Source organism: Eubalaena glacialis, chromosome 1 (assembly GCF_028564815.1).
Source record: "Eubalaena glacialis isolate mEubGla1 chromosome 1, mEubGla1.1.hap2.+ XY, whole genome shotgun sequence".
Classification (NCBI taxonomy): domain Eukaryota; kingdom Metazoa; phylum Chordata; class Mammalia; order Artiodactyla; family Balaenidae; genus Eubalaena; species Eubalaena glacialis.
Genome location: NC_083716.1, coordinates 30,843,099 through 30,854,347, shown reverse-complemented (window position 1 = coordinate 30,854,347; position 11,249 = coordinate 30,843,099). Strand labels below are relative to the sequence as shown.

Sequence of the window (11,249 nt, the reverse complement as noted above, 5' to 3'; positions counted from 1 at the left end):
GTAAAGGCGGGTGGAGAGACTCTGCCTTGGAGTCGAGGTCAGGTTGCAGCCACATCCTCATGACCCCATGCACGTGCAACTCAGACTGCGGTGCCTGAGGGGTCCTCACAGCACACTGAGGCCTCGGTCTGGTAACTTCCCCTAGTACGAGGGAGCCCCAGCAGGGGGCCCCAAGAGACAGGGAAGCAGCCAGAACCTTGTCCTAGCAGTTTTTACAGAAGAGCATGTTCACTTTAAAAAGTACCAAAGTGGCAAATAAAAGTACCAAAGCGACCTCAGTAGCCTGGTAGTCCAGAGGAACAGTAAAGATGCTGGAGGAGTGGAAAATAGGGCCTTTGAGCAAAAGGGGACAGCAGTGGTAGCACGGGCCCAGGAAGGCGGTTCTTCTCATGGAGGGCGTATGTCATAGTAGGTCAGTTGGAGGGATGCTCAGAGATAATCCAGTCCAGCCCCTCACTGTGGGAGCCACACCATACCCATTTGAAGATGCGGGTTCCCCACAGCATGGGAGGATGGAACCAGAAGGGACTTCCCTTAGAGCAGGAGCAGCCTGCACTAGCCAGAGAGCATCCCGGTGACAGTAGAGGCGGGTGCTGCGATGGACCGGCTCCACACTTGGCCCTGTTCTACCATTGGCTGCAGCCACACTGGAGTTGCTGCAGGGGCCTTGCCCCCAAGCCTTTCTGTGCTGCTTTCGTCATCTGTAAAGTGGGTAGATACTGATTTCTATCTCGTGTGGCTGCTGTGAGGATTAAATGAGATAGTCCACTCCAGGTGGGAAGCGAGGTGCCTGGCACATAGTAAATGCTCAATAAACACTAACTCATTTCTCTCATTCTGGCCGTCTTTAGGAATATCAAAACAACTCTGCCCTGCATGGCTTAGAACAGCAATTTTTTTTTAAACTAGAGAATAATCATAGATTATTTTCAGGAAAGAATGAAGCCAGAGTATAGTTTGAAAAAGCAGAGTCAATATTTTATGTTGGGAAAATGAAAACAATGTCTAATGGTGAAATACAGACTATAGCACGAGTAGCTTTCAGGACATGGGATTCAGGGTGTGAGAAACATGGTTTTCATCATCTGGGGTCAGTGGCCTCATAGAAGGAAAGCCACCTCCTTGTCCCCTTGAGGTGCGTGTGAGGGCCTCAGAGCAGGCCAGTGATGGACATCTTCAAAGTGCAGGTGCCACTGGGAAAATGGAGCCGTGGAGGGTTTTACTAGGAGTGGATTGTGCCTTCCCACTGCCTGGGGTCCACAGCCTGGAGAGGACCAAAGGTGGGATGGCCTGGAAAGCAGATTGTCCATTGTAGAATTGGATGCCTGGTTTAAAAGATGCTTCCCAGTTTGTTCTCAGGGACCCAGTGAGGGGACAGTAGCCAGGTCTGCGACAGCCCTGGGACCTGCTGGGCAGACCTGGATGGATGGCCAGCTCCCACAGCCTGGCTTGGGTTGAGGGTTCTGGCCATCTTTTCATGGGTTGCTAGTGGTGGGGAGCAGCCTCCAGTGAGCCTTGGCAGACCTTGAACTGGCCGTGGTTTGTGGGGTCTTCGGGATTTGAGGTCGTTGGTCACCTGGCTCTCAGAGCTGAAGCCAAATGAAGTGCCATTTTCGTCCCTTTGTCTCCATGGAACCTTCGAGGCCCTGGCTCCAGCATCTATCCTGCAGCTGGTGGCTCTAAGATCATAATACCTACGTTTATTGAGCACTTGTACTGGGCAGTATGCTGAGTGTGTCATCTCATTTAAACCTCGTGACAGTCCCCAAAGCTAGGTTCTATTATTAACTCCATTTCACCGATGAGTAAGTGGAGGCCCAGGGAGGTTAAGTAACCTGCCCCAGGTCACACAGCTAGTAAGCCATGGAGCTGCAATGTGAACCGTGCCACAGGTGCTTGTCGATGCCTCAGAGAAACTGGTCACCATAGCAGTCCTGGCTGTTACCTCCCTTCTGTTCTGCCTTGTTCCCACTAGCTCCAGGAGGTTCTGAGCCATTGAGCTAACAGGAGGGCCTGCCCACCACCAGCCCTAGTGAAGTGGGCTCAGCCTCCAGGGGAACAGAGGCAGCCTTGTGGCAGGAGCTCCCCCAGCTCCCAGCACCGCCCCATCTCCTTGGCTGGGTCTGTTTCAACACCCTAGAGTAGCACATTCCATTCTCTGGCACAGCTTGGGGCTGGAGGTTCTGGATTCCCCTGGCCCCAGCAGAGCCTGCTGTCTGGGCTGGGACACTGGGTCCCAGCCACACACATTCCAGCAGCAACCACCCCCCACGTTGGATTTCCCAAGGAGTGAACTTTAGCCAGGATTACAGCCGACTAAACAGTTGTGGGATGTGAGCTTCCTTTGTGGGACCCGAGAGGCTGGATGCTGATGGGGCTGAGAGAGGAGGAGGGGCGAAGGGGTGGGCTGCCCTGGGATTCGGGAGAAAAGCCGTGGTTCAAGGATGGCTCTTCTGCTGCTCTCAGGGCCCTTGGAGTGAGATCTGAGCAGGGTCCCCAGAAATCTTCCTGTGAGGCAGGGTAGCAGATGCGTGGCTGCTTGTACACAATCCTGCCCACCTGTCCTCGGCTTTGCCCCCTGCAGGCAGTAGTACAGGGGTTAAGAGCATGGGGTCAAATCCTAACCACACCGGTAAGTACAGCTGTATGTCCTTCAACGAGTTCATTAACCTTTCTGAACCTCAGTCTCCTCACCATTAAAATGGGCATAATAATAGTACCTACCTTAGGAGGCTTAAATTAAAATGCCAAAGTGCTTGAATATTTATATATTAATGGGCTTGATATATACTGAATGCTACTATAGTATTATATGTCTTCTCTCTTTTATTGCCCTACATACTACCTGGGGATGTATTTTCTGATGCAAAACCACAAATGTGAATTCTCTCCCTCTTCTGGAAGTAACAATTGTGGCCTTTAGATAAGATGTTCCTGTCTTTTCCTTGCCTTCCTGCCAGTAGCATTTCTTAGTTGATTAACAAATCAATTAGGAATTTAATAAGCACTTATTTTGTGCAGGCACTGTGCTAGGTCAAGGCCTTTGGTTAATAAAAATACAAATTACAATTTAATGAGCATCTTCTAAATGCTGGGCATTGTTTCCAGGTATTTTTCATACATTTCCCTGCTTAACACTCAGCCACCCTGTGAAGTAGACATGATCACTCCATTTTCCAGCTAGGACATGTCCCCAATGTCACATGGTCATTAAGTCACAGCATTGGAACCCAGAACTGGCCTCTTCTCACCCGATCCTGAGTGTCATGGGCCTACCACAAATCCCTTCTGTTCTCTATCAGAACTCTCATTTGTACCCAGCTGAAACACTTCCTCTGCTCCCTTGCAACTAGGACTGGCCATGTGACTTAGTTCTGGCTGGTGAGCGAGAAGTGGAAATCTACCAGGTGGGACTTGTTGGGAAATTACTGTTTTCCTGATCAAAAGGGCCAGAGGCAGCTGACGCGCTGCTTTTGCTCTTAGCCCTTTCCCACCTTGCTCCCTGGAATGTGGCTGAGAAGTTGGGAGAAGGAGGCACCACCCCCTGGCAGAGCAGGAAGGCAGAATGAGCCTGGGACATGGACCTCCCACCTCCAGACCTCTTGAGTGGGGAAGCCCCGCTGTTTCTGGAGGTTTCTGCTCCACGCAGTCAGGTGCCATCATTCACTGATGCGCAGCGCAGATGCTCGCTGGGCAACACCAGCCGCCTGTCTCAGGCTGGCCAGGAGGGAGTGTTCTGTGACTGAACTGAATGCAGGGAGCACTCAGGCCTTGCAGGGCCTCCCTGGTCTTTGGTCCCAGGGAAGGGACTGCCGGGGGCTCTGACGGCAGGTGCTGGGGACAGAGCCAAGGTGCAGAGCAGGGCCTGATCCCTTTGTGGCGGTGGGTGAGGAGCGCCTTGCTGGGGCCTCGCAGGATGGGCTAAGGGAGCCCCTCCCCGCCCGCTCCCTCTCATGGGCTGCCAGCACCTGACAGAGGTCAGTATTGTGCTCCGGCCAGAAGCAGCCTGAGTCCTGTGTATTCAGTGAAGAAATAATCCCTGGTCCTGGTTGACCCTAGAAGTGCTCGTAAATATTTGGTCAGGGTAGGAGGCTGGGAGACAAGGGGCGGTTTCAGGGAGCCAGGTGGGCTGGGCAGGCTTTGGGCGAGGGTGGGAGGCAGCGGCTTCCTCAGAGGTGAGGAGAAACAAGCAGGCCTTGGCCGCCCCTGACCTGTGTGGGGCACCTGACTGCCAGGGAGGTGATTTATGGGCAGGCTGTCAGACCACCTGTTAGCCCACACTGGCCCCTTGTTTCTCTGTGGCAGCGTGCTCCTCTGAGAGCTGCGGAAGCAAGCCAGGGTTTTCCTCACCTCAAGAGAACGTGGCTCCATTGTTTTGGAGGATCAGCAGGCCTTGACTGGACTCGGCATCCCAGCTGTACCCCAGTTGGTGAGGAAAGCCTCCTGGGGGTGTCCCCAGCCCCCTGCTCTGGGTACGTCTGCCCTGTCCCTCAGCATCTGCTGACGGTCCCCTCAGGACTCTTTACAGGCACCACCCCTCCCAAATTCTGGACGTGTTAACTGACAGCAGCCTGTCGCCTCCGTTTCAAGCCTTCTCCCCTCGCTGCCCCGTCCAGCTCAAGGTAGCAGCCTCCATCTGCACTGAGCTCGCTGAAGAAGCCCCCTGAGGCATTATAGCTGGTCCCCTCCCCGCATGCAGGACCAGGACCCTTCCAGCCTGAGGTAACCTCAGCCCCTCGCCCTCCTGCCTTAGCTGTTGGCTTATCCGGATGGAGGTTCTCAGCCCTGGCTGCACACCGCACCAGTGGGCATCTAGAAATGCTGATTTTGGACCACCCTCCAGAGGTTCAGATTTAATTGATTTAGAGTAGAGCCCAGTACTTTGTAAAAGCTCCCTAGATGATTCGAAGGTTTATGTATTAAAATGCAGGTCTGGGGTGGGGCCTGAGCTTCTGTGGTTCTCACCAGCTCTGAGGTGATACTGATGCTCTGGTCCAGGGACCAGCTTGGAGTAGCACCTGTCCACACCGTCATCTCCTACATGTCCAGTGCCCAGGGGTGTTTGAGCACTAGGGGTAGGAGTGACACATTTAGGCCTCTGGCTCTTCAGAGTAGTTCCCTGTGGCGCGGCCCTTTGGGGGCTCCTCAGAGCAGGCACTGCCCATGTCAGGGAGATGCTGCAGGACTGTGGGAGCCTTCTGATGGTGGGAGAAGGCTGGGGAACTTGGCGTCTCTGTCCTTCCTCTGAGACAAAAGGACAGTCATTTCCATTGCTGAGTTAGTCTCGTCGTGAGGATGAGAAGGGTGACCCTCTCTATGTGTTCTCGGGGGATCCTGCGAAAACATGGGAATTGCTCTTTTTAGGCATTCCAAGTATGTCTGTGTGGACAGTCCGTGGGTTACAAAAAGGCCTCTTTCGCGAAGTCCTTTCTGAACACCCCACCGAGGAACCAGCTGATAAAGAAATCACCTGGTTAAAACCAGTTTGTTTTCTTTGATTTAATTAAAAACTTAAAAAAAAATAGAAAACCAAACCCTACCTGCATCAGTCTAGTATCTATGGCCTCGCAGCAGGAGCAGTCATCAGGATAAAAGGGACACGCGGAGGCTGAGGAGTGAGCGTCTGGGAGCGGGGCTGGGCTGGGCTGCTCTCCGGCCCAGCGGGAAGGGAAATGGGCAGAGACTGGGAAGGTGGGGAGGCGTGGCTGGAGGGCACTGTGACCCTTTCCTTTCGGGGGGGCTACAATGAGGACACGTGAAGGGGCCCTGGGGGCCAAGAACTGTCCCTCAAGTAGCTCAGCCTAATACCAAGACTTCCCTCTCCCAGGCGAGGCCCCACCGCCAACAGAGGGGAGCTGACACCACCGGCTATTCTGGAAACCACCTCCTCAGGCTGCTTAGAGCTCTCTCTTCTCTCTGCCTACTTTCTCCCAACTGAGAAACCTCTGCTCCTATGGGAGGAAACCTTCAAGGACCCCAGAACCCCTCGGTCAAGGACAGCCTGGCTCCATGTCCATCCCTTAGTGCCTGTGCTGGTAGCAGCTCTGCATGAACCACCCTCCGGCAGGGGCTGGGTCAGCCTGGGAGTAGGGGGAGGCCAGGTGGGCAGGAGGAGAGAGTGTGCCCCAGGGGTGGAGACAGAAGACAAGGCACAGCTGGCTGGGTGGGGCAGGGAGGAGTGCCCTTCAGTGGGGCTCCGCGGCCCCATAGAAGAAGGGGTAGTAGAGCGAGCAGGGGTAGGAGAACATGAACTTGACCGCGAACTTCATCTCCTTGTTCTTCTTGTCCCAGCGGTAGACGGCCATGAGCAGCAGCTGTCCGTCCACTTTGCGGCCCATGACCAGGAAGCTGCCGGCCAGGCTCTCCAGCTGCGGGCAGGGGCAGCCAGCGCCGTTCTTCATGTGCAGCACCAGCCTCTTGGTGTCCTTGCGCTTCAGGGGGCCCGGCTTGAGCAGCTTCTTCTTTTTCTGGGCTCCAATCAGCTTCCGGTCCGCGTTCTCTATCTTGATCTCTCTGATGCGCATTTTGACCACTGTGTGTCGGGGTGGACAGAGGGATGGCCTGAGAACCGTCACGTTTGCTCAGGACGCTGGTGGCCCCATGCTTGGTGCTCTGCCTGAAGCTCCAGGCCTGGGGCTTGGAGAGATGGAGCTTCTGCGTGTACATGCTAATATTTATGAAGCTCCCATCATGTGCTGGACTCGCACGGGCATTATCATGTTTCATCCTTGAGGTATGGTGGGGAAATGAGGTTTGGAGAGGTGGTGATGTGCCTGAATTCTAGAGCCTGGGTTGAACTGAGGTCTGGCCTGTGCCTTTCCATGACACCAGGTGCAGGGTGGAGAGCTCTCCGTGGCGAGTGGAGCTGGGTGTGGGCTCCCCGGGGAAGGGAAATATTAGGGGTGGAGCTGACCAGTTGGAGGGAGGGTTTGGTGGAGGGGTGGTCCTTGTGATGGAGGAAGGCTGGATTTCATGATCTCTGGGGATGCTTCCAAACGGGATTTCTGGCTGCGTGTGTGTGTGTGTGTGTGTGTGTGTGTGTGTGTGTGTGTGTGTTGCAGGGGGTGGTGCTTGGAGCAGGGGGTGGTGTTTGGAGCAGTGGTGGGTCTAAATGCTAGACAGCCAGCTCTGGGCGGGGGGCCCTTCTCTGTCGCATGTGCTGATTTCCATGGGTAAGCACTCCCACCGTGACCCACTGAGTCACGGAGCGCAGGGTTGGGAAGCGCCGCATACAACCAGCTCTTGCTGAGCGAACCCACCGCTGTAATCTGTGTGCGACTGTGTAGTGTGGGTGGGAGTGTGGAGTGTGGTGCTGTGTGTTTTTGTGTGTGAGAGAATGTCTGTGGTGTGTGTGGGAGTGTGAGTGTGTGGGGTAGTGGAGGAGGTGGTTGAAGGCCAGAGAGCCTAATGGAGTAGGCGGCGGTCACTTAGGCCAGCGTCCTCCTTCTGCAGGCCTCTGGGTCCCCATCTCTGGGAGCAGCCAGGGAGAAGCCAGAGAATAACTTTGGCCGCCCAGGGAAGGACAGTGTTATAAAATCTCTTTCCTTCTCCCCCACCCCCTCTTTCTCTCTCGGACACGCACACACCTTGCAGTAGTAGTGTCCTCTTTCCAAACAGACTGATGACATCAAAGACCTGCTGCAGGAAGGATTTCATTGCTTTCTCCTTTTCATAGACAGAGGAGGCTAAGACACAAAAGGGGAGCCGACCTGGCCAAGACCACATGCTGGGCTGCGTGGTCCGCACAGGAGCCAAGTCCTGTCTGCCCCAGGAATGGGGAGGCTCCAGGATGAAGCTGTGGGATGGGTGACCACAGCTCCCCTGGCCAGAGGTGCATCAGGTACTAGGCAGAGGTGCCCAGGGACGAGGGGGCTGCACTTCCATCCTGGAGCCCATCTCTCCCCTCTGCTGCCCCCATCCATCTCTGGGCCAAGCCTTCTTCCCCTAAAGAGAATCCAGCCCTGGAGGCCCCTCTGTAGACAGTGTCAAGGGAGGGCTGCCGGAGCCCTGGCCAGGGATGGACCATGGCCTTGAGGGGCTTTTGAAGTCCCTGGGATGACCTGCAAAAAAGAGGTACATTTCTCTGGGGGGAGGGCAGTGGCCACGTGGGCTCTACACTCACCGAAGTCGCTGGAACACATCTGCTCCATGAGGCCATCAGCGCTGTGCTCCATCTCACACTGGGCGCAGATCTTGGTCACTGAAGAGAGAAGCAGGGGTGGGGAGAGGGGATCAGAGTCCATAAGCCACTTAGGGTTCAGGCTCCCCCACTGACCAGCCACCTCCCCCTGCCAAGCCTCCACTTCCTCATCAGAAAACAGGATGATGATAATGATAATGCTCACTGAGTGGCTGTGAAGTTCAAAAGGTCGTGAAGGGACAAAACTGACCAGGTGGGCACAATTGCCCCATGACCCTGGCAGCTGTGACCATGATGTGCACTTTTTTTTTCTAAATTTTGTCTCATTTAGTCCTCAGCCTATGAAGTAGGTATCATTATTCCTCTTTTAAAGAAAAGGAAACCGAGGTCCAGAGTGGCTACCCAAGTCTACAAAGCTAGTGAGAACTGAGCTTAGAACTCAGGATTTGTGACTCCTAGACTAGTGCTAGGGTGGGGATGTTTGCGGGGTCTTTCTAGGAACCCAGGCTCCAGACAGGTGGGTAAATGAGTGACGCCGGCAGGGCAGGGACTGAGGTAAACTGAGGAGCACCCAGTTTAGCATTACCAGAACTTCCGATTTTTCAAGGGAAGCCAAAACTCTTTTTGTATGAAATATTCTCAGTTTTGTCTGTTGGCCACACAGATACCTCGGGCTGCCTCTGGTCCTACCACACAGCACCTGACCTCGCTCTCTGTCTCTGCCTCCTGGTGGGTGCCCCATCATGGGGGAGAGAGGGGCCCAAAGCGGGTGAGAGTGGGAGGGTAGAGCCAGGTGGGAATCCAAGCCTGGGATTTCCCTGCTTTCCAGGCTGTTAATGTTCGGGCTCCAAGAAAACCAGAATAAAGGAGCCATGCTAGGATCCCTGCTGGGGACTATGCTGTCTCTGCTTGAGCTGGGTCTTTCTCCCCTGCTTCCTGGTCCCATTACTAACCTGAGAATAGGGGGTTTCTCTTCTCTCAACACTCTTTGGTCACAGGACCCCCACCCAGCCGCAACTCTCAGGTCCTGTGTGGGTGTGTAGGACTGGGGACTGCATGGGTGAGGTTAGCTTTGAGGGGTGGGTGGGGTGTGGTGGAGTCCAGTTGTTTCTGGGGGGCCGGGTCAAATGGAAAATGGGGGAGTGGTGCTGCCCCTTGGGAGAGTCCCAGAGCCAGGGGCTCCCTAGATTCTGGGTATTAGCCACCCAGGCAAAGCTGCCCTGCTTGGTGCCATTGTTTATCCTCCTGTCTGGTGCCCAGCCTGGGCTTACTCTGCCTGGAAGGAGTTTGGCAGACAGTGGGGGGAAGGGTGAGGGGGTGCACAGTGAAGGGGAGGCTGAGACCAGAGAGGAATTAGGGGTAATGGGATTGGGGGCGGTGGGTGGGAGGTGGCACTTAGGATCTCATAAATTTTGGGAACCTGGGATTGCTTCCTATTTTACAGATGAGGAAACCAAGGCTCAAAGTTGAGCAACTTGCCCAAGGGCTCCTTGTCAGGGGCCGAGCCTGGCAATCTGCTCACTCTTCTGCACTGAGCCTTACCCAAAGGTCTCCCAACCTGGGGGACTGGGGAAAGAGTGGGAGAATTTAGGGTTCCCAGGTACAGAAGATGGGGACAGGGTGGAAATCATAGCCCAGAGTGTGCTTAGCAATCCTGGGCATTTGTGGGCTGAGAGAGGTGATAAGGCATTTATTGGAGGCCTCAGGATGGGGGGATAGCATTGGGCTCCCCCAGGGATTCCAGAAGCTTGGGAAGGTGGGAGCTGCGAGGGAAGTGGGGGAGCTTTCAGGAACGGAGTTGGAATGGGGGAGAACCAGTGGGAATGTCCACAGCCGCAGGTGGGAAGGCTGGTAGGCTTCGGGGCGACATGCAGGGCTGAGCAAAGACGTGTGTGTGGCACCTCTGGGGGCTTGAAGAGCTGTGCTAAGGGGTTGGGGGAGCGGCATCTATCCCGTCGGAGCGCGCGGGGCGCTGGGGGTTGGGGGTAGGGAGGCGGCGGCGGCGGCGGCAGCGCTACCTGGAGGCGCGGTGGCGGGCAAGTGCCCGAACTGCACAGCGATGCAGAGGTCGTTGTCCAGGGGGAACTTGTGGCAGTGCAGCATCTCGGGCCAGGGAAAGCCATAGGCCTCCATGAGCGGCGCACAGCCGGCGCGCACGGCCTCGCACAGCGAGCGGCAAGGGTAGATGGGCCGGTCGAGGCAGACGGGCGCGAAGAGCGAGCAGAGGAAGACCTGCGTGTCCGAGTGGCAGCGCTTGGCCAGCAGCGGCAGCCAGCTGCTCGCCTGCTGCTTCACCTCGGCCAGGCTCTCGTGCTCCAGCAGGTTGGGCAGCCGCATGCGCTTGTAGCCCACGGTGTGGCAGAGCGGCAGGTCGGCGGGGATGTCGAGGCACTGGGGCGGCTTGGAGTACGAGCGCCCGTGCAGCGGCTCGGTCTGCCAGCCGTAGTAGTCGTACTCTTCGCCGCGCCCCGGCGCCCCGTGCAGCGCCCCCAGCAGCAGCGCCAGCGCGGCCGCCCGCGCGCCCCCCGCCGCCGCCCGCATGGCTGCGCAGGTCCCCGATGCTCCCCTGCCGCTGAGGTCGCCCAAGTGGGTGGCAGCCTCGTCCCGCGCCCGCGCGCACAGAGTGATCCTGGCGCCTCCCACCTTGAAGCTCCAGCCCCGGCCTCGCCGCGCGCCCCAGCCAATCTCCGGCCGCTCGGCCCCCGCCCCAAGGCGGGGAGGCAGGGTGGCGCCCCCCCTGCCCCTCCTGCCCCTCCTGCCCCTCCTGCCCCTCCTGCCCCTCCTGCCCCTCCTGCCCCGGGGCCTGCGCGTCCCGCTCAGCGCCGGCTCGTGCGCCCCTCTCCCGCTCGCCCACTCCCCTGCCACTGACCCAGCCTCGCCTTGCGCCTCTCCCTGGGGCTCCCTCACTTCCCTAGGCTTTTTCCTCGCCCCTCGCCTTCTCCATCCTTCCTCCTTATCTCTCTCCGGCACAGCCTCTCCTGTTCCTTTTCTCACTCACTTCACTTGGTTATCTCTCCGTCTCGGCCCTTACCACTTTGCTCTGTTTTCTCTTCCCTGACACCTCGGTTCTCCCTTCTCTCGGCAGGAGGCTCCTGGCTTCCCACACCCT

General features: G+C 56.6%; 1 protein-coding gene across 1 annotated transcript; it reads right to left on the bottom strand.

Annotated features, from left to right (window-relative positions):
- Positions 1-5,484: 5,484 nt before the first annotated feature.
- On the bottom strand, positions 5,485-10,712 carry SFRP5 (secreted frizzled related protein 5). Its single transcript, XM_061194696.1, has 3 exons — positions 10,159-10,712; positions 8,123-8,200; positions 5,485-6,532 (listed from the first exon to the last, which is right to left on the bottom strand). Exons 1-3 carry the CDS (start codon positions 10,679-10,681, stop codon positions 6,186-6,188), a joined length of 948 nt encoding a protein of 315 aa, XP_061050679.1. The 5' UTR covers positions 10,682-10,712; the 3' UTR covers positions 5,485-6,185.
- Between the last annotated feature and the right edge of the window lie 537 nt (positions 10,713-11,249).